At 48.7% G+C, this 27,556-nt stretch overlaps 2 protein-coding genes across 6 annotated transcripts in view; one reads left to right on the top strand and one right to left on the bottom strand.

The window, feature by feature from the left end:
- STRA8 (stimulated by retinoic acid 8) overlaps positions 1-2,377 on the bottom strand; it is a 42,307-nt gene extending 39,930 nt beyond the window's left edge. The window contains exon 1 of the mRNA XM_070265861.1: positions 2,263-2,377. The gene's annotated coding sequence lies outside the window, so the exon portion shown is untranslated. The remainder of the gene's footprint in view (positions 1-2,262) is intronic.
- Positions 79-26,592, top strand: WDR91 (WD repeat domain 91). Of its 5 annotated transcripts, XM_070265860.1 has the most exons (16): positions 123-270; positions 1,619-1,798; positions 2,367-3,066; positions 3,567-3,793; positions 4,089-4,168; positions 5,417-5,547; positions 6,663-6,828; positions 14,194-14,349; positions 16,141-16,334; positions 17,087-17,237; positions 18,586-18,680; positions 18,838-19,006; positions 21,125-21,233; positions 21,929-22,041; positions 23,316-23,513; positions 26,047-26,592. In XM_070265860.1, exons 6-16 carry the CDS (start codon positions 5,522-5,524, stop codon positions 26,209-26,211), a joined length of 1,542 nt encoding a protein of 513 aa, XP_070121961.1. In that variant the 5' UTR covers positions 123-270; positions 1,619-1,798; positions 2,367-3,066; positions 3,567-3,793; positions 4,089-4,168; positions 5,417-5,521; the 3' UTR covers positions 26,212-26,592. The 5 variants fall into 5 exon arrangements, 4 of the variants coding, with proteins under 4 accessions (XP_023495498.2, XP_070121960.1, XP_070121958.1 ...); XM_023639730.2 differs by lacking the exon at positions 3,567-3,793 and having other exon boundaries at positions 79-270; positions 2,367-2,574; positions 4,086-4,168; XM_070265859.1 differs by having other exon boundaries at positions 100-270; positions 2,367-3,793.
- The last annotated feature ends 964 nt before the right edge of the window (positions 26,593-27,556 follow it).

The raw sequence follows: 27,556 nt of genomic DNA, 5'->3' as shown, positions 1-27,556 counted from the left end.
TCAGGCGCGCGGCGCGCGGGGCGTGTGTGCTGGTAGGCCGGCCGCGGCGTGACGTCCTCGGCGCCCGCGCCCCGCCCCGCCCCCCGAGGCCCAGGCCCCGCCCCCCGGTCCTGGCCCGCCGCGGCTCCTCCCCGCTCTGGCGCAGCGATGGCGGAGGCCGTAGAGCGCACTGACGAGCTGGTCCGCGAATACTTGCTCTTCCGCGGCTTCACGCACACCCTGCGGCAGTTGGACGCCGAGATCAAGGCGGACAAGGAGAAGGGGTTCCGGGTGAGGGGCCGGCGGGCGCGGCGCGGGCAGAGGCGACCCCGAGGGATCCCGGAGCGGGCTGTCCCCCAGCGCTGCCCTCCGGGGCGGGAGCGGCGCTGTCACCGCGCCGGGGGGACCGTAGACTTTGGCGCGTCAGGGCCTCACTTGACAGATGAGGAACTGAGGCCCTGAGAGGTCACGTGACCTACCTGAAGTTGCCCAGCGAGTCAGGAGCATCGCCTAGGCTAGAGCCCAGGTGCCCTGACTCCTGGTCCAGGGCTCCGTTCTCCATCCCAGCCTCCCAGCAGCTGCTGGCCTGTCGTGGGCCAGGATGGCCAGGAGGTTTTAGGAGCTAAGGTTGGGTACCTGGTTGAGTTTTGGCAACAGAAGTATTCCAAAGTTAGCTTCCGAAGGCACTGGGAGCAAAGGCCTCTGCAGCCCAGTGTTAGCAGGGTTCAAGTATCCGTGGTGTTTGTGTAAAATGGCTGTGTCACTGACTCCTTGGCAGTGTTCTTCGGCAGTTGAGGAAGCTTTTATTGAACATTTTAAAACGTTATACTTCCTCTGCTCAGACATGATTTTCTGCTGAGAAGCTCTTGGAATTTGTGTGTGTGTGATTTGTTTGCTAACTTCAGTTGGTGTTGGCAGGTGAATTGAGAGAGACAGTGAGCCATCAGCAAGAGCATTGGAGAGGAGTAAGGAGATCTGGGTTCTTGTCTTCCCGAAGCTAGTGTCTGCTTAGTGGCAAAAGCACATCATTTCAGCTGTCCAGGCCTCAGCGTCCTGATCTTTAACATGGGCATGTTGGATTGGTATTGGTATCCAAAACCTCTTCCAGACTATGTTCTGGTGTGATTGTTCCTCACAAGGAGGTGACTTCTTTGGCTGACACACTGAGCAGTGGTCAGGGCTTTGGTGGTGCATTGATGACTTGAAGGAGTCATCTCACTGTGAGCCGTGGAATCCTGGCCCGGCAGAGCTAGGAGGAGGACCATGGAGACTGTCTCACTCTCTGTATTTTCACTTGTTGAAGTCATAGGCAACTGAGACCAGAGAGATGAAGTGACTTTGCCAAGTTGGATGAGTAAGTCAGGCAGATCCAAGACCTGAACCCAGATCCCTTGCTTTCTGGGCCAGAGCACTTTGACACCTGAAATTTCCACAATGTTAGAGAGTCAAACCACATATCTAACATCAGAAAATAACCTAAAAGCCATTACTGTTTTGAAAGTTTTATGGATTGCTAACTTTAAAAAAAAAACCAACATCTGGAAGCCACAGCAAAAGGAAAAAGCCATATTAACTCTGTGGAGTGAGGGGACAATTCTGTTCTGTCCTTCACCTTCTCCATCCTTCTTTCTCTCACCAGGTGGACAAGATTGTGGACCAGCTGCAGCAGTTAATGCAGGTGTATGACTTGGCTGCTCTTCGGGATTATTGGAGCTACCTGGAGCGTCGGCTCTTCAGCCGCTTGGAGGATATATATAGACCCACCATCAACAAGCTGAAAACCAGCCTGTTCCGCTTTTATCTTGTCTACACAATCCAGGTGCCTGTTGGTACAGGGATCCCTTGTGGAGAGAGTTCTTTGATCCAGAAATAGATTTTCTTTTAACCCCTAGGGAAGACTCGGTATGTTACTCTGGGAAAAGGTGAAACAGTCACAGTGCAAGTTATTTTTGGCTGTTTTCCTGTGTTTTTCCTTCTCATCTGTAGATCATCTGACTTGTCCTCCTCTTTCCTGATTCCCCTCTTGTTTTAAGCACGTAAGCCTGGGTGGTGTTTCAAAGAACATAAGTAGCTGGGTTAAAGTTTGAGTAATAAAGGTTATAGCAGACCTGGGGGAATAAGTTACTTAGGTTATTTGAAAATCAACTAGGAATTAATTTTTAGGATGGAATTTATCATCAGGGCTTCTGTTTAAACCAGCTTCTTTGAAATTACAAGGAACTTGAGAAAAGAGTGGTGATTTCCTTTATTTTATAAATTTGTAGATCATGTTTGGCCACTTACCTAGTAGGCTGGTATCCGAAGGCTCTGTGTTGTGCAGTGATGAAGAATCTTACCTCTGGACTTCTGTCTCTTCCCCCTCCTTGCTCCCTCCTCTGTCTTGGCAGACAAACAGAAATGACAAGGCTCAGGAGTTCTTTGCAAAGCAGGCCACGGAGCTCCAGAACCAGGCCGAGTGGAAGGATTGGTTTGTCCTGCCCTTCCTGCCATCCCCAGACACCAACCCCACCTTTGCCACCTACTTCTCTCGACAGTGGGCTGACACCTTCATTGTGTCCCTGCACAACTTCCTGAGTGTCCTGTTTCAGTGCATGCATATCCTTTCAGCTGCCTGGGGCTCTGGGCCCAGTCTGAGGCATCTAGACAGTGTGATCAGTGGCCGCTGCTCTTAATGCTGTCATTTCTCTACAAAATGCCCAAGGATTGTGTGAGGGGCTGCACAGATTGTGGTTATTTTCATCAGTCGGCCAGGGAATCATATGTCTCAGAGCTGACGCTGTGCACAGGGATGAGACTGTCATGGCAGTGGGGTGTTAGTGCTGGCTTCTGAGAGGAGCCCTCACCTAGAGCTGACACGGGTTGGTAGGCAGCTGCTTTTAGTGAAACTGCCAGCCTCCAGAGCACCCTCTCTGGGAGTGGCCTGTGCCCTGGGGGAGATCGCTTGCCTTTGTTGGGGTTAGGTAGCAGGTAAGAACACTTCTTGGGCTGGAACTACCACCATGTGACAGTGACCTCAGTGTTCCTCAACTTTCCAGAAAACAGAGCAGCTTTAAGAATATATGTGTGGATATTTGAGAGAGAGAGAACGTAAGTAATTTACAGCCTGCCGTATTTACCATTTTGTGCTGGAAAGCCTGCGATCCCGAGGCCAAGGCCAGGGGCATCCTCTGTTGCTCGTGCTCTAGGCTAGAAGTCTAGGGGAGGAGAAGGGAGTCTGGTTTGAATGGGGCTGCCTGGTGAGTCACTGATAAATTGGGCGTGTGGAGGCCCGCCGGCCCGCCGCCGGAGGCTGTTTGGCCTCTGGGAGGACCTTCTTCTGCGGGTGGTAAGAAGGGCATTCTCCTTTCGTGTTGTGGGTGAGTGTGGATTCCACCCACTCGTTCCAAGTTTGTCTTTTTTCTCTCCCTGCTGCTCTTCGTGCTGAGGGCTTTCAGTTGAAACTAGCAGGGGCCTCAGCCCAGAGGTGGTTATGGCATGACCATGTGGGCCCTCTAGGGAAATTGGAAATGTCACTCCAGATCTTATCAGTAGAAGACAGTGCCCTGCAAACCAGGCCACGCTCATTCCAGCCACAGTCTCTTCCCCAGCACTGAGGCCCTGCCTGCTGTGTGCCCCTCCTGACTGAAGCTGTCTGAGATGTTTGGGAGAGACGGACACCCTGACCCAGAATGTGGATGTTCATGGGGTGGCGTGTGGCCAGCCCTCCTGCCCAACTGATAGAGCAGCTGGCCGTCTGCCTGCAGAGCCACTGGCTGCCGAGCTCTCTTTTAGCCGAATGTGGCTAAAGCTTAGTAAACTGGCTGTGAAGCCCACTGTATCCTGGCTCTTTACTGCTGGTATTTGGCAAAAACCACTCAGGTTTGGATTTATGTCCTCTCTGTGGGCTGGCTGGGCAGATTGTCATGTTCCTGTGAGTCTGTCTAAATGAAATCAGGCCAGGCCCAGCATCGGGGGAGAGACTTTTCGTAAAGCCGTGAAGAGCCCACAGCACCGAGTCTGTTCTCTCTTCCCCGCGTCTCGTGTTCAAGGACGTGGCTGCTGTGTCAGGAGTTTGGGAAGGACTTTTAATCGTTTCACAGGCAGGCTTACTCTTTAACCTTGTGCACCAGTCCCCGTGATCCTGAACTTCGACGCGGAATGCCAGAGGACCAGCCAGGTTCAAGAAGAAAATGAAGTTCTGCGCCAGAAGGTTTGTTCTGAACAATCTTGCTGCTTGGGAAGTGCTTCTGCTTCTCGTGTGTGAGATAGGGTAGCGGCAGCGGAGGGCTGATCAGTACTGGAAAGCACTGATGTCAGAGGAGCGTGTCTCACCAGGGAGTCAGTGTTGGGGATTCGGGGGCTGTAAGAGTCTCTGAAAACCAGAAGCGAGGTTCATATTTTAAGTCCTGTGTGTAGCATGAACAGCATAGAAACAGTAATGAACTTCGAAGAGGAAAAGACTGTATGTGCTCATGCCTTACGACTAACCTGTTTTCGTGTCTATTTTGTAACCCGAGTCCTTTTCCACGTCTGTATTGTTTACAACCCAGATATAGCTGTTCTGCTCAGCTCTGTGTTTCTCTAGTCTGGTAAAATGGCAGAGCCAGGAGACCCACGTTTGCTTTTACATTTTGCCTGAGGATCATTTTTCTGTCCTTGAAATTAAGATATCTTCAGAAAAAGGAAGATTTTCAAAAAAAGGAGAATTATAAGTTGTTTACGTTTTAGAGTTTAAGATTTTTGGGTTTTGGGTGTGTGTATGTAGTTTTCTTCAGGCAAAAGGTCAAAAATGCTGAGCTTCATTTAAAACATTTTTTCTGGGAGAGTTCCAAAGTTTGATTGTGTAGATTCCAAAGATTAAAGGGGGATTGGGCAGAGCTGTTTTTCTCAGCGAATTCAGGAAGAAGCAAGTCAGATGATAAAAGGGAAATAAGTCAAATGATAAAAAGGAAAAAAAGTGGCGGGCCAGCCACATGACTGAGTGGTTAAAGTTCTGCATGCTCTGCTTTGGTGGCCTGGGTTCACAGGTTCGGATCCTGGGACAGACCTACTCTGCTCATCAACCATGCTGTGGAGGCATCCCACATGTAAAAAATAGACGAAGATTGGCATAAATGTTAGCTCAGGGCTAATCTTCCTCAAGCAAAAAAAGAAAAAAAGAGGAAGATTGGCAGTGGATGTTAGCTTAGGGCAAGTCTTCCTCACCAAAAAAAAAAATGGGTTTTGTGTATCGAATGGTTTTTAGGTTTCTCACCTCCCTAGAGTCAGGTAACAGTGGCCACTTGCCCATTTTTCCAGTCCACGGTGAGCAGAGAGGGACACAGGCACTGAGGCCAAGGGCCAGTGGCCTTTTGAGCCAGTGAGGAGGGTGGGTTTTGGATGTTGATGTGCCTGATCTTCACCTGGGGAGGGAAGATTAGGCAAGGTCACCTTCTAACTAGCCACCACCCCCACGTAGCTTTTTGCACTGCAAGCGGAAATCCACCGACTGAAGAAAGAGGAGCAACAGCCAGAAGAGGAAGAGGCCCCAGTTCAACACAAATTGCCTCCTTATGTCTCCAACATGGACCGCCTGGGAGACTCGGAACTGTGAGTGTGCACTGCACCTTGCCACTCGGGGGGCCATGTCCCCTCCACTCCCCTGTCCCCTGTGTTCTCCCCTGGGGAGCACCTCGCCAAGACCCTCCTCCTGGCACTCACTGTTCTTGTCTGAGCTTTCTGAGGAAGGTTCCCAAGGAGTCATTCCCCACTCCCAGCCTCTGAGCCTGCCCAGGGAGGGGGAGCTGCACAGCTCTGCCAGGGGCCTGTGCATCCAGATGTGCACAGCCTGGATAAATAACCCCTGTCGTAAAGCCTTGGGAAGTTTCGGTGCATTGAAAGGAGCACCTCATGGATGAAAAGATGACAACCCCAGGTTGGATGCGTTCCGCGGTAGAAGCGTGCTCCTATCAGGCTTTGAAGAGGTAGGCGGATTGGGAGAGAGGTATTTGAGTGACTGTAAGAAAGAGCCGGTTAAAGATCCAGGTGATGATAATCAAAGTAACAGTTGAAGAAACAGAGGCATAGACAGGTCACAGTTAGTGATTGTGGGTCAGGGTGCAAACCCAGGCAGGCAGACTCCAGGCCTACCTATGGCCAAGTGCTGCTCCAGGTGAAACTGCGCTGGTTTCTGAGCTAGTGCCGCCCGGTGGAAATAAAATGCAAGCCAAAATGTAATTTAAACATTGTTAGTAGTTATGTTAAAAAAATTAAAGAAACAGGTGAAGCTAATTTTAGTGATATATTTTATTTAGCCCGATATAACCAAAATATTATTTCAACATGGAAGGAATATAAACAAAATATTAATTTTTATACTTTTTTTCATTCTAAGTCTTGAATTCCAGTGTATTTTACACCTCCAGCACATCTGGATTTGTACTAACCACATTTCAGCAGTACATGTGGTCAGTGGCTATTGGACAGTGCAGCCCTGAGCTTTCCCACAGCCCTCAAAGAAGAGCCACAGGCTTCACCATTGTGCCAGATAGGCTGCCAGCTCCCTTCTGTACAAGAAACGGTACCAAGGATAATGCCGCCTTACAGCCTGGGCGTGTGGACCCAGCTAAGGCCCTGGTCACTGGCACTGTCCACAGCCCAGTCCCTAGCTAAGCTTCCCGCGGCCCCCCCAGCCCTGTGACCTGCTGGTGTGTCTGCTTGACCAGAGCCATGATGTGCAGCCAGAGGAGCGCTGCCCTGTCCCAGTCGCCTCGTGTGGGCTTCCTGTCTTCACTGCTGCCTCAGAGTAAGAAGAGCCCCTCAAGGTTGTTACCTGCCCAGGGCCCCCCTCAGGCTCAGAGCTTGGCCAAGAAAGAGTCCTCCAGCAGTCAGGTAAGTGCAAGCCCTGCCTTTCTCACTCTTGCCAGAGGCCTCTGACATCTGATTGCACTTCCAGACCTACTGGTCAAGTGCAGACTTGTCTGCCCACCCCTTAGGCCGGGTTTCTTTGGTATGCTGATGAGATCCTAAATTCATGACTCCTTCCCTTTCTTCCTCCTTTCCTGCTTTCCCTTCACAGACAAGTGATGATTCGGCAGGATAAGAATATAGTGCAGGAACTGAGAGAATAAGGAGGGAAATCCACTTAATGCATTCTCTACCCACCCCCACATCCTCACCTCCGGCTAGAATGGCAGGTGTTGCCGCCAGCTAATGAGGTGGTAGGCAGATGCACGTGTGCTGACCAAGGGTAGTGCCAGATCTCGGACCCAGGTCTAACCCAAAGGGACTTCCCTCCTCACCCAGCCCGCTGCCACTCTGACCATCGCCTATGCTCCTGTGCCGGCTCTCGAAGGCCTGCGACACTCTGCGGGTGACGGCTGGATGGCAGTGAGAGGAAGTGTGCTGTGGAGGTCCCTTCCCTTTTCTCATGAATTTTCTCTGAACTCATGAGGGCTTATGACTGTGATTTGGTGACTCAAGCGTGAATTCAAGCAATTCTGGAATTTTGAATTTCTGGTGATATTAAGTAGTTTGTAGATAAAGAGTAAATTAGAGTTACTTCTGAATCAATGTATTTCTTTTACAAGTTGGTATTTACTGATTCTGCAAAGGACTTTCACTTTTGTAGAAGCTTGCAAGAGATTCTTGCAAGAGAATTTCTTTTATGTCAGCCTACATCCAAAACAGCTGAGGGTCCCACGGACTAGTTTTCCTATGAAATTCCTATGGTCAGAATTCATTGCTTTCAGAAATGCCTGCCAGAGGGAAAGTTTAATGATCCAGAGTTACTCTTTATTGCTTGGGTAGGGACCCTTTCTCTCTTCATATATTTTTTTATTAGTTACAGATAAAGTAAGTCATCATAGTGTCTCCCTTCCTCTCCTGCCACCCTTGGCTTGAGAACAGTTGCAGGTGACACAGCAGTTTGGGGCAGCTTGCTGCCTCAGGGAGGTAGGGGTCCACCACAGGCTGCCATCGGGAAGGCGGGCCTTTTGCACAGCACTTGGGTTCAGTATTGTTGGTGAAGTGCAGGCGCTGAGCAGGACGCTGGAGAAGAAAGAGCCTGGGCTCTGGAGTCAGGCAACTGTGCTTTCAGCTCTGGCTCCGTATTTATCACCCTGGCTCAGATTGCTTAAATTCACCCCAATTTATTTGGGATGATAATAGTATTTACTCGCTGCAGGGAGAGTTACTTCAGCTGATAGAATAGCCCTTGGGATATGCAGTGCCTGGCAGATTATAAGGAGTCAATACATTTAGTAGTTGGTGTTGTATCTGTGAAGGTACTGGCTTACTTGGTACCCGAGTCAGTTCCAAGACCAAAAGTGCCAACTCTGCCCAATGACTACAACCTTAGCATCCGTGAGGTTTGTTTGAGGCAATCAAAAATCAACCACGGTTATTCCTACGACTGTTTTTCTGAAGTTCAAACCTTAAGATTAGAATTCCAGTCCTGTGGAATGTGGCCGAGTAAGTCTTACTGTTTGCTTTGCAGATGTCTCTCACCCTTTAATCTTTTATAAGTGTAATAGATGATGTCTGGAGTGTTTGGTCCCTTGAAATGTGCATAAAATTATGAAATTCAGTTTTATTAACTTGAAAGGAAACAGAGACAGCTTCTCTGGGGTTAAGCCTCGGGCCTTGCTCTTTGCGTGTTCAGGAATTAAGTGTCATATGATGAGGTTGAAATGGGACTGGGAATTTTTTGTGCAGTTCATGTTCAAGAGATGGGGGTAAGAGTGTGTAATTTGCAGCAAACCTTCCTTACCTTGCCTCTAAAATAAATTCAAACAAAGCTTGGGTCACTATGTGATATGTTAACGGAGCACACTTCTTTCCGTTTCCTGAATGGAGATCATAGATGTCTACCATCTGAAAAATCCGATGATTGAGTCACTTGCATTTCATTGATTTATTAATTGGACTTAGCATTGATGTTTCAATTCTAAAAATAACTAGTTTATTTGAGGTTCAAGAAAGTCACAGAATTTAGAGATGGAGTACCTTTTCTGGTCCACCCTCCTATTGAGTAGAGGAGCACACTCTGCTTGATTGCTTTCTGTGGTGCCAAACTCACTGCTTGTCAGTGTGGAGTGGTTTGCCTGTTAGAAGCTCTTTGTAGAAACCTCTCTATCTGTTACTCACTGATCTTAGCTTTGCCCTGGAGCTACATAGAATAAGGCTTCTTGTTAGGACATCCCTTCCTGTCTTTTCTGTGCTAAGCACTCTGGTCATTCCTCTATCTCCCTTCAACTGTTTACCCATGTGGTGTGATTTCTAGACCCCTCACCATCCTGGTCCCCCTCCTCTGAGAGGACATTCTAATTTTTTAATTTCCCTATTACAATTGATGCCACATTTGAGTGTACAGTATGAGATGCTCTCTTACAATACGAAGTGCAGTTAGTGGTCTCATCACTTCCTATGATTGTAATGATGGGTAGCTTTTAACTCAGTAGAAGATGACATTGGTTTTTTAATAAGCCACATTGCTTATTAGTGCATATTAAGCACATAGTCTTTTTCTCACTAATACCATGCCAGAGCTCCGTCTTTTTTTTTTTTTTTTTTACTATTAATGAATAAGCAAACAAAAACACAAAAGCTGTGTGACTAAATTAGCAATATGTGAAATGTTTAGGCTTTCCTATGTTAAATATTATTTACATATAGCATTGTAAATTTCAGTCACATCAGCATTTTGCCCACTTGTGATAGGTCAGCATAACTGTTGTCATGATTACTGAAATGTTCATAGCATTATGATGGCAAAATATGTGGTGATATACTCTCCATGCTTTCAATACGAATCTGGAGGCAAAATTTAAAACACAAATGGAAGTAACTGTAAAACCACACTTCCCAAGCTTTCCTGCCATCTCTATGATACTAGCCCTGTGGGCACCTCAACAGCAGGCGCACCCAGCCTGCAGTTTTACTCCTTCCCTCCAGCTGTGATTCCGTCCCTTCCACCCCAACTCAGTAAGCTATGGGACTACAAGTGGGAATTATGTTATTATAGAGATAACCTCTAATTGGCTGTAATGTAAAGAAAGCAAAGTGTCCACAAACTTCTGTATTTGTAACTCTTATTAGTATCAAATTACCTCACAGCTACTGAGACCTCAGCGGTAAGAACAGCTGCCCTTGAGGCTGTTTCCATGGATCTTAGCAGAATGGGGGAAAAGGGAGCCCTCTTCCGCATCTTTCATTTTGTAATTTCAGTGTTATGAGGACCTGCCTTCTGGGTGGCCTTATTTTGCTTCAGGTGAGACCAAATTACTGGGACTTGTTCTCTGCCCCATTTGGATGACTGCCTGGCAAGCCGTCTTCAGGCCACTGAAAATTAATTTATATCCTTGTCCAGAGTGAGAAGCAAGAAGGTCAAATGATACAGCATAGGTTCAGATATCTCTGCTGAGCGGTAGGAGACAGGTAGGTTACGATAGAATATGACAGAATGTAATCTGGACAGTTGGAATGTTATATGAATCCAGTAGTTAAGATTTTTATGAGGTTTACTCTTAAAGTAAAACACTCAATTTCCGGTTATGTCACAGTAAACGTTTGTTTAAGTTATGTACTTTTGTAACTAGACACAAGTTTCCCTTAACCTGCTTCTTAAAGTCTTGTGTGGACAGCTGCATTATTATTGTTTGGTGGTGTTCACCCTTCTTTAGTAAATAACTGAGATGCAGTTTGAGGAGAAGCTCTCTTTAAGCAGGCTCTGATGGGTCTGTAGCTCTCGTGGTGCAAACTACCCTGTCATAAAAGTAGTTCTTCTTAATTTATTGCAGTGCCCTTTGTTAATGCCTGTTTGAATTTTCATTTTGGAGTATAGTCCAGTCCCCAGCCTGGTGATGCACTGGACAACTTCCTTGCTCTCTTGCCTTAGGGGGAATCACACCCTTTGTACTTCTTATTGTTGTATTTCCCCAGCTTGCTGGGGAAGTGTAACAAGTGGCTTTTGTGTCAGCTAGAGGAATTTGAAGTCCATCCTAAACCTCCCTGGTCCATGAATATGGGCCAGTTGAATTGAGCACTCTTAACACCAAGTGTTGAAAAGAGAAAGACACCATTTATCAGGTGTAGTGGGTGAGTCAGGAAAGAAGAGAGTGCCACAAGGTGCCTGTCTCCCCTCTAGCATTCCCCAACTTTGGTCCCAGGCAGGATACCCCTGTGGTCTGTGTGTTTTCCCGGGGCATGAATGCAGTATTATATGGGTTCTTTTCCCTTTTCTTCTCAAATATCCAGTTTAAAGATATTGGTCAGGTTAATAAAACTGTCAAACCTGCATGATAGTTGTTTCAGGATTTCTGACACTTCCTCACTTGCCATGATCCTGCTAGTTTGGAAAACAGCTGTCAACCCAGGAAACTGATTTTCCTTCTCCTTAGCACTGTTTACGTAGCTAGCTGTGGAGTTCCCATAGCTGTCTTTTAGGTTAGGAAAAGGTGACCCTTACCACCAGTTCTCCTGTCCTTTCTATCAAAATGTTAGAGCTTTTTGAGACATGTTTTAGAATTCTTTATTTCTAATTTTATTTATTTGAGTCCTCTCTTTTTCTTGGTAAGTCTAGCTAAAGGTTTGTCTATTTTTTTATCTTTTTAAAAAAACAGCTTTTAATTTCATCATTTTTATTGTCTTTTTAGTCTCTATTTCATTAATTTCTAGTCTGATCTTTGTTGTTTCCTTCCTTCTGCTGACCTTGGGCCTTGTTTGTTGTTCTTTTTCCTTGAGAAGATTATTTATTTGAGATCTTTGTTTCTTCTTAATGTAGTTATTTATTGCTGTGAACTTCCCTCTTGGAACTGCTTTTGCTGCATCCCATAAGTTATGGTATGTTGTGTTTCCATTTTCATTTGTCTCAAGGTACTTTTTGGTTTCTTCTTTGACCCATTGGTTGTTGAGAAGCATGTTGTTTAATCTCCACATATTTGTGAATTTTTTAGTTTTCTTCTTGCAATTGATTTCTAGTTTTATTCCACTGTGATGCTTGATATGATTTCAGTCTTCTTAAATTTATTAAGACTGTTTTGTGGCCTAACATATGATATGTCCTGAAGAATGTTCCATGTACACTTGAGAAGAATGTGTATCCTGCTGCTTCTGGATGGACTGTGCTGTAAATGTTCATTAAGTCTATCTGATCTGATGTGTAGTTTAAGTCCAATGTTTCCTTATTGATTTTCTGTCTGGATGATCTCTCCATTGTTGAAAGTGGGGTATTAAGTCCCTAATTCTTGTTGTATTGCTGCCTGTTTCTCTCTTCAGATCTGTTCATGTTTCCTTTATATATCTAGGTGCTCCTGTTTCAGGTGCATAAATATTTCCAGATGTTATATCCTCTGGTTGGATTGACCCCTTTATCATTATATAATGACCTTCTTTGTCTCTTATTACAGTCTTTGGCTTAAAGTCTGTTTTGTCTGATATACATTTAGCTACCTCTGTGGAATTCTTTAGTCTAATTTGCCCTCTGGATCAGTAGATATGGGGAGGACTCAATGGATTTATGTAACGAGGGCTGGCACCCTTTGGTGACATCCCAGGGAGTGAGCACGGCCCCTCTGGGGACCATGTGAGGGACGCCATGGTTACCTCAAGACCTCTCTGTTATCAGTTGTCTTGCCCACCTCTTGCTTCTGGGAAGGTAAGAGAAGTCTTCCAGTTTCTGAAACTCTGGAACCTGTTCAGTGTTCCATGGCCCATGGGATACCTCTGAAGAATGGCCAGAAGCACAAAGAGAGGGCCTTGTCTTAGTTATGTTATTTAGCTTCAGGATTATGACATTTCTTCTTATCTTTTCTATTCAACATCACATGTCTTCCTCTTTAAGGGAATGTTTTTGATGTTCTTGGGATGGTACCTTGCAGATGGTAAACATTCAATGCGTAATATATTTTGGTGCTATTATCATTATTGTTGTTGTTGGTTTTCTTCTTAGGTTATTTCTTTTGGCTTGACCAAGAACCCTACTTCTCCCAAAATAAGCCAGAATTCAGAGAATGAAATACCCTCTCTAGAAGAAACATCTGTTACAAGCATAAGTAGATACCACTGGAGGTTGCCTTGGTCAGAAAAACAAAAATAACAAATATCCTGTAGGTCAGCCATAGTTAGGCTCCAGGTAAACTGATCGTCCTTTAAAATTTTCTTTCTTAACTGTTTACATGGCTCCAAGGTCCCAAGGAATCTATGTTAATCATTTTGAGTTGTTTAGTGTTAACAAAAAAATAACAAGTAAAAGAACGAGAAAGCAACAAGCAGACTGTGGTGAGTTTATTCTCTTGACTAAGGTCTTGTGTAGAGACTGCTTGTGAGGAGGTTGGTCCCAAACTTCAGTGGCTGTTTGCATCATATCCCTTTGCTAAGACTATAAAACGAAGGGTAGGGGAGGCAATGTTGACCATCACAGTTTGTGGAATAAGGTTGGAAAAAGGCCAGCCAGAGAATCTGGAAAGGTGCTTAGGTGACAGCTCCTGTTAAGAAGCCTCTAGATTAAGAATCTTCTCTCCATGGGGGCAGAGTGGGGGTTATTGAATACATTTGCTATAACCTTGGTTGACCTTATCACTCTTGTTAGGAAAAGGAGCCAGAAGATGCCAGTTTCTTTCCTGTCTAGTTTGTCTTGCTCAAAGGTCCTTGAATTTTCAATAATTTCTGTTAAGAATTTCTGGTTGCCTAGTGATCATTTCCAAATACCTCAATATTTGTTACATCAGCTGGCTTAGTCATACACTCGGCCCAAAACAAGAGAGGGTCTTGTGTTCCTTTTTCCCTCTAGATTGTATGTTGCATAAATATATATTTCTTTGTATTGCCCAAACATACAGTTGATAATGTTTCTAACACCAAGCGTAGGGCCTGACCTGCCTCATGCTCATCACTTAGTAAGTGCTGTTCTCCTGCCCCGTAACTAAAGGGAATTGTTCCGATCAGATGAAGGAGATAGATGTCTATCTACCTCCAGGTGACAGCTGTGGCAGGCTGAAGGGTGCTGGTGATCTGTCCTCTTGTGATAGGAACTAGAGAGAGGAGAGGAGGGGTCCAGACTGCTCGTATTTCGCTCTTGCCCTTGCCCACCAGTTGAGATGGTAACGTTTTAACTCCCTGCTCAGCACAGCCAGGGGACCCTTACCCAGGAGCTGTGGGTGGAGACGCTACCCCCGGGCTCCTGCTCCCTCCTGGCCCGGTGTCATGGCCTGGGCACAAATGGGAAGAGACTTCCCAGCCTACTGTCTCTCCCTCTAGACCGCTAAGGGGAAGGAGCCGGCGTGTGGGCCCAAGGACGGGAAGAGCCTCTTCAGTGGGCTGGCCACCGGGGAGTCCAGCTGGTCGCAGCACCGGCAGCGGCGCCTGCAGGATCACGGCAAGGAGAGGAAGGAGCTGCTCTCTCTGACTCTGCAGGTATGGTTTGGCCTCTCATGCCTGCCGCAGGGACAGCATATGGCTACTATGGAGGGCTGTGGGAAATGGGGGAGCGCGCAGGACCTGCTCTCCTCTCTCTTGTTTTCTGCTGCTGTGTAGAGTGTGGTTTTGCCTAACTGGGTCTAATTGCCTGCGCTTTGGCTGTTTTCCTCATATTTTGCATGGCTCCTCTGTGGTCCCTTTTCCCAAAATAGCATTTCCCTAAGTAGGGGCCATAAGATGCCAACTGAAAATGTTCCCACAAGATGAGTTCTGTGATTGAATTGGTTTGGGACCCCTTGCATACAGCGTCCTCCCCCGAAGTTAACTGTGCATATTAATAGCAGCATGCCGCACGCTCTCAGCCTCGGCAGAGAAAGACCTGTTTCCCTTGGTTTAACCCAGAATCCCCAAGACTTGCTTGATCACAGGAGCCTGTCTTCCTGCACCGCCTGAGGCCCATCTGCTAAAGTGGCGGCCCTGAAGGCCATGTGCCCACACAATGTCGTACGGCGACCCAGGCCCTTGCCATGCTGCCCCTGAGCCTCCCCTTGCTGCTGAACATGGCTCAGGGTCTGCTCTTCCTGGTAGGATAAGCTGCCTCCATTGTATCAGATGCTCTGGATTGAAGACAATAAGCCCAAGGGATTTACTGCCTGTGTCTCTTGTCTGTGCCACCTTGTTGACCATTTATCTCCTAATTGGGGCTACTTGCCTATTTTAAAGGCATTTCTGCCCCTGCCCAGCCCTGTAGTGGTTCTGGTTTGATGGTAATAGACCCTGACGCTCCCATCTCAGATCCTTCTGTTCTGGCAGGCCCTGCAGGATTAAAGATGCACCTGAGCTCAGCCCCTCCCATAAGGCTCCTTTCTGAGCTCCGAGGTCTCTGTGCTCTGTTATTTTTTTACCATAGAACTGCTCTTCCTGTGACCCAGAGGAGCATCAGGAGCCACAGGGTCGCGGAGGTTGGCTGATGCACCGGTCTGGGTTATGTCTGGGTGAGCAGATAGTGATGTGGCAGCCACCACTTAGTGCACCAGGAGGCGGAGACGAGGGCAGCTGCGGACCCCGGGGCGGCAGGGTATGAGGGGTGCCCTCTGGCGTCTGGCCTTGCTCTGCTCCGCTGCTGTCCTTGGGTGGCCATGTTTATGCCTGGCCCGTGGCCTCAGCCTCTCAGTCACCCCCTCCCAGGAGGAGGTGCTGGTTGGCATGGTGGAGTACTCGTGAGGGCCGGGCTTACCTCTGATTGACCCGGCTTCACATCCACATCCTACCCCTTGCAGCTCGTGACCTTGGGCAGGTTACTGACCTTCTGCAGCTTTCCGTCTTAGTTTCCACGGTTGTACAATGGCATTAATGAGGGGATCTCAGATGGTTTTGGGGAGGATTAAGTGAGAGAATCACTCATACTCACACGGCATGGGACACACAGTAGGCACTCACTAAGTGGCTTCTGTTGTAATTGGCCTGTGTAGGCACTGTGTATCCTGAGCCCCATCAGCCCTGACAGGGAGGGGCGCCGGTGACCCCTCCTCCCTTAGCAGGGCATATGTGAGGTGCAGGGTCTCTAGAAAGGGGCCATTGGCGAAGCAGGCCCCTGCCTCTCCGGGGGTGAGTGGGCGCTGCTCTAGCAGTTCAGAGCTCTCCTCTAGGCTCTGAGACCACTGAGACCTCCCTCAGAGCACTGCGGCCAGGCATTCTGGATATCCCATCGTGTGTCCCTGGAGGAGGCGAATGACTGGGCCCAACGCAGACCTGTCACAGTGACTTGTCCCACTTTGTTTGGCACAGTGTGCAGAGAAGAAGCCTGAAGCCAGTGGCCCAGAGGGTGAACCCTGCCCAGAGCTCCACGTGGAGGCGGCAGAGACGCTGACACGGGCCTCCACAGCAGGCCCTGATGGCGGAGGGGTCCGCCCCGAGCAGCCATTCATTGTGCTGGGCCAGGAGGAGTACGGAGAGCACCACTCCTCCATCATGCACTGCAGGTGGGTTCCAGCCAGGGCGAGCCCACCAGGGAGTACACTGACCGGGGTAGGGGCTGGTCTTTTCGGGCTGTGCCTGTGAAGGTGTGACAGGCAGGAGTATGGGGGAGAACAGAGGTACAGATGGTGGGATGGTCCCAGAAGGACCGTGGTCACCCCTGAACAGTCAGAGGAGGGCACGGCAGCTGTCATCGGGGGTCCTGCTCAGAGCTGCTGTTGGCCTGGTTAACCTCTCCATCCTTTCTAACCATGGGAGTCTGAGCTTTAGGAACAAGTGACCTCTTATTTTAACCCTCTCAGACTCACTCAACTTTAATTTGCTTTATGTGGGTACTTTCAGGTAAATATTTGACATGGTAAATATTTTACATGGTAAAAACCTGGCCTTTCATGAACAGACCCTCCTGGGGTGGACAGAGGGTCAGTGGGTTCCTTGCTTTGACAGCCCTGATGGGCTCCGGAGCTGTGAGGCTGGAGGCTCTCAGTCTCCAGAGCCTGCGAGTGCTGAGCGCGGGGCCGGGGGCATCTTGCCCACTGTCCTGTCCCCAGGGTTACCCACAGGGCTCGGCAGACAGTGGCTGCTTCATAGGTAGTTCTTGGACAAATGAGTGAGTGAATATTTCTGGAAATCGTCCATGCCCATCCTTGGTGTGTAGGCAATTGGCGATTCAGAACAGCCATCACCTGGACGTTAGCTGAGGAGGTGGCCGACTGAGGCAAGGATGCTACCAGCTTCCCTCTTTCTTTGGCCTTAGAGTGGACTGCTCGGGGAGGAGGGTCGCCAGCTTAGACGTAGACGGGGTCATCAAGGTGTGGTCCTTCAATCCCATCATGCAGACCAAAGCGTCCTCCATCTCCAAGTCGCCGCTGCTCTCTCTAGAGTGGGCCACCAAGCGGGACAGGCTGGTGAGTAACGTCTTGCCTCGTGCTCGCTCTGTGGTCTAAGTGACGAATTCCCCAGGGCTCTCCACCGTCGGCTCTGGCACTACAGGCTGAGTTGAAGCAGCCAAGTCAGGCTGCCTCCCTTCTCTCTCTCATTGGGAGTTTGGGGACCACACATCCAAGACTGTCCCAGCAGGCTTCTGTCTGGGGGCGACAGGGAGGGTACTGGACTCACAAGAATTGAAATTAGACTGCGGTGGGGCCTGGAGAAAGCTCTCCGGTCAGACGGCACAGGCCATCTTCCTACCTGTGGTGGTCTGGTCCCCTCTCTGTCTGCCCTGGGAGGGACCCGCTACCTTCCTGTTCTCCCCCATTAGCTCCTGTCGTCTGTCCACGTTTCTAACAACTCACCACAAACATTCTCAGCGGCTCCCACCTGCTGCTGAGACCTCTCGCTGTGCCAGCCCCGAGGGAAGCAGCTTCAGCTGTGGGTGGTGTCCTGTCTCGTTACAGGTCTAACGCAGTCGTGTTAGGAGAGTCTTCCTCCTTCTGGACTTTAATATTTGCGATAGGATCTGTAGTTAAGCAGGCAAAGTTGATTTATAGTTTTTTTCTTTCGTTGTGTTCATTTTGAGGGGATCATAACTGGCCCCCCAAGTGAAAACCTTGTTTTTTCATAATTTCTGACAGCTGCAGGAATTATCTGCAGGAGCTTCCCCACACCAGTGTGATTTGCCCAGTGAATGCCGAGGTCATAACGTGGGTGACGCTCCTGGGAACACCCCCAGACCTGCCTCTGGTGCTTTCTTCTGGCGGTACTCGTTATTACCTTTGAAGCTTTTCACCATTAAATCACAAATTCCTGAAGGCAAGGAGAGCTGCTTCTGCTTTTTCTAGAGGCCTCCACAGGCCCAAGCTGGAGCTGTTTCCAGAACACGCACACGGGGCAGTGACCCAGGCCCGGGGAGCACCAGGGCCGGGACCTAGGGAGGTGGTGGGGAGGTCAGGAGCGAGAGGGAAGGTCTGGAACAGCTGGGATTTCAAACGGAAAGAAAAGGAGGGCAGAGCAGAGGGTCTTCTTTAGTCAGCTAGAACATTCCCACTACTGCACATCTGAGCTGATGCCTCTCTGCCATCCAGATTCCTTTTGTGATTCTGCTTGTGTTCAAGATCAGCTCTCATGTCTTTATTAGATTTCAAGGAGGTCCTTTTTAGCCAGATTTCACTGATCTACCTGGAGAAGTGCCAGGGCCTCACCCCTGCAGCCTGCCCAGACTGGTCCCTCACAGGAGGGGGCCTGGCCCACAGTGGTCCTGCCTGACCAGCCTGACCCTGGGCTTTTCTTCACACCTCCCACCCTTTCTCATTCCAGCTCTTGCTGGGCAGTGGCGTGGGGACAGTGCGCCTTTATGACACGGAAGCCAAGAAGAATCTCTGTGAAATCACTATCCACGATGATATGCCCAGGTGAGCTGTTGGCCGCCCCCCACTCACTGTGCCCTGTGGGCCTGGTCCTTTGCTGAGCCTCTTACCCCGTCTCCTGTAGCAGGGCCCAGCCTCAGAGGCATAGCTCATCTTTCCTCTGTGGCCGGCGCAGTGCTGACCAGCCCCATGTGTGTTGCAGAATCCTATCTCTCGCGTGCAGCCCCAGTGGGGCCTCTTTCGTCTGTTCGGCTGCGGCTCCGAGCCTCACTTCTCAGGGGGACTTCTTGGTCCCAGACATCGGCAGCAAGGGCACTAACCAGGTTCCTGGCAAGCTGCTGCTGTGGGACACGAAAACCATGAAGCAGCAGGTACGGGCCCTGCCCCTGGGGTCTCCCTGGGGCTGTCACCCTCCCAGACTCTACTTCTGAGTCTTTTCACTCTCTTTGCTTTGGTCTCCTCAGGTTTTGATTTGTCAGGAAATTTGAGAGTTGAAGTGTTGAAAAGGAGTAATACCCCGTTTGGGCAGATTGCTAGCAACTTAAGTCATTCACAATTGTGCCACAAACTGAGAAGTCACACACAGCCTATTAGAGGGCCCTTGTGGCTCTTTAAAAAAATTTTAATTTAATTTTTGTTTATCTGTAAAGACTTCATTTATTTTTGAGCAGTTTTAAGTTCACAGCAAAACTGAGAGGAAAGCACAGAGATTTCCCGGGTAGGCCCTGCGCCTTCATGTGCACAGCCTCCCCCACTGTGCACAACCCACCGGAGTGTGATACGTTTGTTACACTTGATGCATCTGCACTGACTTGTCATAGTGACCCAAAGTCCGCAGTTTACATTAGGGTTCACTCTTGCTTTGAACATTCTGTGGGTTTGGACAAATGTGTAATGACACGTATCCCCCATGATAATATCATACAGCGAATTTTCACTGCCCTAATAATCCTCTGTGCTTCACCTCTTCATCCCTCCTCCTGCCTACCCCTGGCAGCTGCGGATCTTTGTACTGTCTCCATAGTCTTGCTTCTTCCAGAATATCATCTAGTTGGAATCACACAGCCTTTTCAGATTGGCTTCTTTCACTTAATATCGTGCGTTCAAATGGTTGATTTTTTAGGAGACAACTGGAGTCTCCTTCTGACTCCCTGTTAACTTAGAATTGCTTAAAAATTATAGCAGCAGCTAGAAGTAGTGAGGACACATGCGTATTCTTGAGAAGTGACAGCCGTGTGAAAGCTTGCTCATGGGGCCACGTGGCCCACCTTCCTCAGGAGCTGAGCACCTGTTCCCGCCCAGAACAGTAGATGCTTGCAGCTGTGACCCGAAGGCCTAGGGAGATTAAATGATGTTTAAAGTCACTTCTTTAAAAGGCAGTGATGTTTCTTATTAAAGTTAGTTTTGGTGCTCAGAAGTGGTGTGGCCTTAAGTTGAACAGATTGTTTCCTGATGTTGCTGGACACTTGAAGGGTCCCTGTCTTACAGGTGGGCTGTGTTCTGAGTGTTCGGTTTGCCCCTCACTGCATCTGCCGGTAGCTAGAAATGGTGTAAATTCCCATCCGGAAGTCTCACAGGTGTCTCTAGCCCATCAGGGCCACATCCAAATTCTTGACCCCCGCACCCCACTGTGCCTGTTCCTCCGCTAGTTTTCCTCATCTTGGCAAATGCGTCCCACTGAGAAACTGTGCCTTTCTGGGCCCGTCCTTCTCCCTCACCCTGAACAATCAATCCATGAGCAAACGTTGTCAGTTCCACCCCCAAGATGTGTTTCCAGTCTGACCACATCTGTGCACTTCCAGGGACACACCCTAGACCTGCTCTCTAGCGCCCCTCAGCGGACAGCTGCAGGACCTCCTACTGTGGCCACCACACCCTATGCTCCCCACCCCACCCCCCACCAGGGGTAGGCAGACAGTGCAGCACGTCATTCTTCCTGCTCTGCCAGGTTTCTCATCCGCATTCCCTCAGGCCCTGCATGGTCCACTCCTCCCCACACTCCAGCCTCCTGGTACTTCCTCCCCTTCTCGTCCTGCACCGCAGGCCCTTCCTGCATGCTGTCCCCTCTCCAGAGGGTTCTTAGCCCACTCTGTCTGGCAGACATCTGTCCTCCCGCATCTCTTAGAAGCTTTCCTGTATACAACCCAGTTTTATTAGGTCTTTCTTAATCTTTCTGTTTTCCTCAAGGCACTTACCATGATTTGTAATTTCTGTTTACTTGTTATTTTAAAATTTTTGATTAAATATGGAATACTTACAAAAGAAGATTGAAATTATAGGTATATGGTATAATGAGAAGAAAAACCATAAAATGAGCACCTATATACCACGACAGTTTAAAAGTGAAAGATTACCAATAGTTTTTATCCCCTCTGTGCCCCTCCCCAATTTGGGTCTCCTTCCGCCTATCAGAGAGAACTATCTTGAATTTTGGTTTATTATTCCATTACATTTTTGCATTTATTTTTTATTTTTATGTTTTTTGCTAGCTCCAGTTCTCCCTGGATCCAGAGCCCATTGCTATCAACTGCACAGCCTTCAATCACAATGGGAACTTGCTGGTCACAGGGGCGGCTGACGGCGTCATCCGGCTGTTTGGTAAGCAAGTGTGCTCATGGCAATCCTGGTCCCCTCCTTAAATGGCCCAGGGAAGAGAGTTGGGTTTTTCCCGCTGGACTATAGGCTGGCAAACCCGATTCAAGATGCTCATAATAGAGATTAACTTTGGTCAGGGTCTGCTGTTTCCAGAACACCCTCTGTAATCACCTTGCACGTGGTCAGTTTCAGTGGACGCAGGAGGGGTGGAGCTTAGCAGCCCATCTGTCTTGAGCTGTTCCATCTGAGTCCTCAGGCCTAAGTGAGATCCAAGAGGACAAGAGGACACATGAGAGTAATGCTGTCCTGTCCTCTTGATGCGGCTAGTTGATTATAACATAAAAGCATTACAACAGTGTGCACTGGAATCATCTGGCGTGCTGTTTAAATATGTTCATGCTGCGCCTGTCCCAGGAGACCCAGAGTCGGAGAGTCTGGGATGGGACTAGTGACTGTGTCTTTAACAGATCCCCAGGGTGCCCTGGTAGGCAGTTACAGAGGCCTCCTAGGAAGGACTTGTGTGTCCTCCTAGACATACGGGCTCTGCCCAGGGATTGCTGAACCTTACTTATGACCTAGGGAAAGAAGCTGCTTGTGAGGCTCAGGGGCAGCCTGGCCTCTTCGGCAGGTGCCTCCTGTCATGGGCAGATGCCTCCCCAGGGCCCGGGCGGGAATCTTAGTGGCGTCTGTTGCCTCAGATATGCAGCAGCACGAGTGCGCGATGAGCTGGAGGGCCCACTGTGGGGAGGTCTACTCCGTGGAGTTCAGCTACGACGAGAACACCGTGTACAGCATCGGCGAGGACGGGAAGGTGGGTGAGCAGGGTCTGGATCAGGAACTTCCCTCCCTCTGGCTCAGGCATCTGAGATTCCAGAGCGCACCAGAATAGCATGATGGGCTGGGTTTAAATCCTGACCATAGCTTTTACTAGCTCTGACCTTGAGCCTCTCTCTACCCTGTTTTGTTGTCTGTAAAACAGGGATAATAAAAGTGACCAATCTGAGGGGATCTTTGTAAGATTTAAATGAGTTCAGTGTGCATTGGCCATTCTTATGAAAGAGGAGTACCCACGTCCTTCCTCCTTGTTGTAGCAAAGTGACTCATCCCACTGTAGATGGAGTGGTGGAGTCCGGATTTGGGGCCAGGTTGTGCTGCCGTGAGCTTGGTTGTTGGGTGGTCACAGCATGGATGTGTCAAGTTTGCCAGGGATAGCTGCATAGGCCTGAGCAGAGTCAAGAATTGTAAAAAGGAAGCTGGGGGAAAAGGTAAAACTAAGTGCCCCCTTGTAGATTTTCTGGAAAGATACGTTAGGATCCTTAGAAAGGTAACTGGTGTGGAAGAAAGACTTACTTTTCCTGTATACTCTCCTGAACCTTTTGGATTTTATACTATCTACCTGTGTTATCCATTGAAAACAGTAATTAAGAAATAAATTTTTCATTTGAAAACTATGGGAAAGGATTTTTAAATTAAAGCTTGACTTCCTATTTATTTGGGTAAGATTCTCAATTAAGAGAGGGTCACAGCCAGGTAGCCTGTCCACCTGGTAGCTGAAGGATTATATACACTACAGTGCGTGAAGCTAAGTTTTTAGCTACATCACTCATATTCAATTGATTGCGCTACTGAGAAACTGGAAATATATTAGGATTTTGTCCTTTCCACTTTGTTCCTAAGTCAGAAAGATCTAGTTGGGTTCTGACCCTAAGAATAATGATGATAATAGTAATAACAACAACCACGATAATGGTCATGTGAAGTGTTCTCCCTGCTTGAGAGACGAGGAATCCATGCAAAGGAAGTTGCCTATCTTTGTCCCTTCCTGGGATCAGGCCAGAGAGAAAGTTCAGACTTTAATGTGAGGTTGCTGATTCTTTTTCTAGATTTTCTTCACTAAAAACATTGCTTAAATTGTGTTGGGAAGAGATCAGACTGGGGAGTCATCCTACCACCTTTCCTGGTGGCCTGTAGGCCCATCACCTCTGCTCCGGGGTCTGTCCCCACTCCTCCTCCCAGGCCTGGGTCCTGGTGGGCTGTGGCCAGCCCCTGCTGAGAGAACATTCTGGATGTGCTTTGTGGTTGCAGTTCATCCAGTGGGACATCCACAAGAGCGGCCTGAAGGTGTCTGAGTACGGGCTCCCTGCAGATGCCACGGGTCCCTTTGTGCTGTCTGGTTACAGCGGCTACAAGCAGGTTCAGGTCCCCCGGGGCCGACTCTTCGCTTTTGACTCAGAGGGAAATTACATGCTGACGTGTTCTGCCACAGGAGGCATCATCTACAAGGTACCTGGCAGGGTATTTTGGTGGGCAGGGAGGTTTCTCCCTGGAGGTCTGGGCTGGGCTGAGCATGGGCTTTCATCCCCATCCCTGTCTCTGCCCCACGTGACCGTGCAGAAGCCTTTGACCCAGGATGGACAGCACCTGGAGCCTCCTTGCTAAGGCCAGGCAGGGGGTGATTCTCAGCTCCGGGAGAACAGGCAGGAGTGGGAGCAGAGAATGACACGCCTGTCCTCTCTGCTCATCCATTAGCTATCTTTTGACAAGATTCTGTCCCTTTTCTGCCTCTGTTCTTTGGGAATAATACTTATTACAGTTATGTGTCACTTAACGGCGGGGATTCATTCTGAGAAATGCATCATTAGGCGATTTTGTCATTGTGTGAACATCACAGAGTGTACTAACACAAACCCAGACGGTATAGCCTATTACACACATAGGCTACATGGTACTAATCTCATGGGACTGTTGTCATATATATGGTCCCTTGTTGACTCAAACATTATGTAGCACATGACTGTATAGAAACATTAAGAAAGAGGGAGAAGTGTGTTGGTTTGGAGGTGGTCTATTTTAGTTACTCTAATCTGATATAGATTTATTATTTTATTAGAGGTCCTGTGGGTCAAGGACACTACAATCCATGGCTGAGACAGAAATTTGGGGGTGTGATTTGTCAAACCAATGATGTTTTGTTCCTCAGATTATATACTTGTTTGAATTCTCATGTCAGAGCTTCTCTGGCTCATGTGCTTTTTCATATAATTGTATGAAATTACAAATATCTTCTGTTTTACTAGTATTATCAAATAGACTCGCGCTGAAGATTTGTGTTGGAGCCTAAGCACGTGTTTCTGGTACCACGTGAATTCACTTCTTAGCCTCAGGGTAGCTCTTTGCCTGATGGTGATGTTTCATCTGTAGGTATAAAGAGTCACAAGGTGGAATGTTCTCTGCTCGGGGGCTATCGGTGCTCTCACGGCCGTAGCTGGGCAGGCAGTGGACAGCACATGCTTTGAGCAGCACTTGTGTGCAGGTATTGGCCATGCACACAGGAGGGGGAAGTGTGATCCTGTGATCCTGGGCTGACATTTAGAAAGAGATGCACAAGCACCAGCACTGGCGATGGTGCATGGTTAAGGGTTCTGAGTGAAGGAAGCTGGGGGACTGTGTCCTCAGGGAAGACCCCTGGGGGCCAGTCTCTGGATGTGAGGACTTTGAAGGAGGAAGAGAAGTTGGGAGGGTGGGGAGGAAGGCAGGCCTTGGGGCCCCACAGGGGCAGAGGTGAGCGGGGTTGCATGGGTGGAGTGAGGGGGAAAGGGAGAGTGCGAGGTGGGAAGGAAGGAGCCTTCTGGCCTGTTGACCTGGATCGTGGCTCCGGGAACTCTGGGTTTACCTTCAGTAGCCTCCTCTGTTCCACAGATGATGATTTGGGTGGCTCTTGTTCTCTCCTTAGAAGTTAGCTCCATAATTTCTTCTAATTGCTATTGGGAGATACTATAAAAAGCTTTCTGTTTACAAGCCTAATTTTATTTTATTATTTAAAAGTTGAGTTTCAGGTAGGCTATACTTCGCTCTCCATGTGATTTTATGTGTGTTATGTGTGCGTTGTATGTATGTTTTGTGTGTATATATATGTATTTTACTTTTAATCATACAGCCTTTGTCATTTGTCCTGACCACTTTATATGATTTGTAGTCAGACTTGCTCTATAACCAATAATATATAACCAATTAATTGGTTCAAGGATTTTCCTCTGTATAATTTTTAAAATGCCAATAATGGGATCTAATTACTTAAGGAATATAATGAACTTCAGATCACAGTTTTACAATCTATAAGCAATTTATGATTTCTAAAGATGTTTCTCCACAAAGGCCAAATACTTCCTGCCTCTTGCTCATAGATGATATGTGTAGGTGGCTTGATCGTTATTCACTCTCTCCTGGATTCCCCTTCCTTATCACCTTTGACCGACTCTTCACTCCTGTGCAGAGTTCTGGATGGCTGGTGCAGGTGGACTGGAGGAGAGCCATGAAGCTTGTACACTGATGGCCAGTCTGCCTGCCTCAGTGCTGTCCTGGGTGCTGCGGGCTGGCCACACTGTGGGAGGTGACCACGATCCTGTCCTCATGCAGCTTGCGTTCCCTGGGGGAAGCAAACGTAAAACAAAGAAGCAGATACAGTCTGTGATATAATGCCAGGAGCAATAAATGATGCTGGAAGAGAACAACTGGGGTGGTGCGGGGGGCACTGGCCCACAGCAGGTTAGAGGCGGCAGAGAAAATTCTCTGACTTTTAGCATGTATCAGGGACTTGTTTTCCACTTAAGATGGAATAACTGTAGTCAGGATAATGAAGTTATTTCCTGGTCTAAGAAATTAAACTGAGACTTTATGAAAAGGTGAGCATGTGTACCTGGGCACGTCCTCAGATTGGGGTGGCAGCCCCCAGGCTCGAGGAGATTTGGTGGATAAAGTGATTGTGTTTGTGAGTGGTGTCTACTGATGCTTCCTACTCTCTCCTGTCCTCTTGCAGCTGGGCGGGGATGAGAAGGTTCTGGAGAGCTGCTTGAGCCTGGGTGGCCACCGAGCCCCTGTGGTCACCGTGGACTGGAGCACAGCCATGGACTGCGGGACCTGCCTCACTGCCTCCATGGATGGCAAGATCAAACTGACCACCCTCCTGGCTCATAAACTCTGATGGGACCCTCCTCAAGGGATACCCACGGAAACAGTATTATCCTGGGGGGCTGGGAGAGATGAGGCAGGAAGGCAGATGCTCCACTTCTGGCTCCTTGCCAGTGCATGGAGTCTTCAGGGAAAGACTGTCTGGGGGCTTGGCGCACTGCCTAGCTGTGGTGACTGGAACAGGAGCCACACAGAGTAGTGGCATGTGTTCCCCGAGACCAGCATGCTGGGCTCTGCCAGAAGCATGCTGCAGATGGCGGGAGGAAAGCTCAGGAAGCAGGAGATGCATTGTGATGGCTGCTCTGTTGGCCCAGGAGAGATTGACAGTATTTTGTATATATTTGCTCATTTTTCTTCTTTTTTAAAAAAAGAATGCTCCTGTGGTCACCTGGTATCTCTTTCTGGAATGTGTGTGCATCAGACCGTCTCACTTCACCCTTTGCCCTGGCAATGGTCAGCCGCGAACCTAGGTCCCCCACCCAGCTCTTACCTCCCGGCTGTGGGGCTGACCCGTATCGGAGGTTTGCTGGTTGCTTTGCTGTAGAAGTAAGACATCCTCTCTCTTCCCTTCCACTGGCTAACTATAGTTTGTGCTGTGCCAGTTGCTTTGGGCTCAAGTCAAGGAGGCCATAGTGTTCTTTTTCTTCTCTGAGAGTGGTGGAGCTTCTCCAGATGAGGGCAGGGTCTGAGCCTTCTGCTCATGGCTGCCGCTCTCCATCCAGTGGCAGCAGTTCTCCAGTTTCTGTCATTGGTGGCTCCTCTCCTTTCAACTTCACATCCTGGAGGTTGAATGGAGTCCCGGCCAGCACCCTCTGCTGGTGAGAGGCCAGAGGACCAGAGCAAGTCCCCCAAGTTGTTGGGGCTGGAACTTGGGATTCAGGTCATTCCTGCTGTGGCTCAACAGAGCCTCATTCCACTGTGTCCACAGCCCTGCCCGTGACCTGCCCTCTGCTCCCTGGCTGGGATGGGACCGTGAAGAGGCAGATGCTCCCACAGGGGGAGGAGGAATGAGTGCTACTCCCCTTCTCTCACTTGTATTTCCATCTGAGGTGGGCGAGGCCTGGGCCTCGGGCTCCACCCTTGACAGGGTGGCCTTGTTGCTAAGCTGCTCAGGACACTCATCGTAGAGCCTCTTTGGGCTCCAGCCCAATTCTAAGGGGGCAGGTCTGGAGTGGGGGTACTCCCAGTTACCTACTTTTGGAAAATCCTGAAGAAATTGGTACTAAAGCCTTGGCTGCATTCTCCTGGGAGTTGGTGGAAAAGTAGGGAGGTATTTACGTGGCTTAATGATGAGAAGACACCAGAGACTTGGTAATAAGTAGTTACACATTTTTACCCATTTCTACCCTGGTAATCTT

The sequence above is a fragment of the Equus caballus genome, chromosome 4 (assembly GCF_041296265.1).
Source record: "Equus caballus isolate H_3958 breed thoroughbred chromosome 4, TB-T2T, whole genome shotgun sequence".
NCBI classification, from domain to species: Eukaryota; Metazoa; Chordata; class Mammalia; order Perissodactyla; family Equidae; genus Equus; species Equus caballus.
This window is presented reverse-complemented; position numbering and strand designations above follow the sequence as displayed.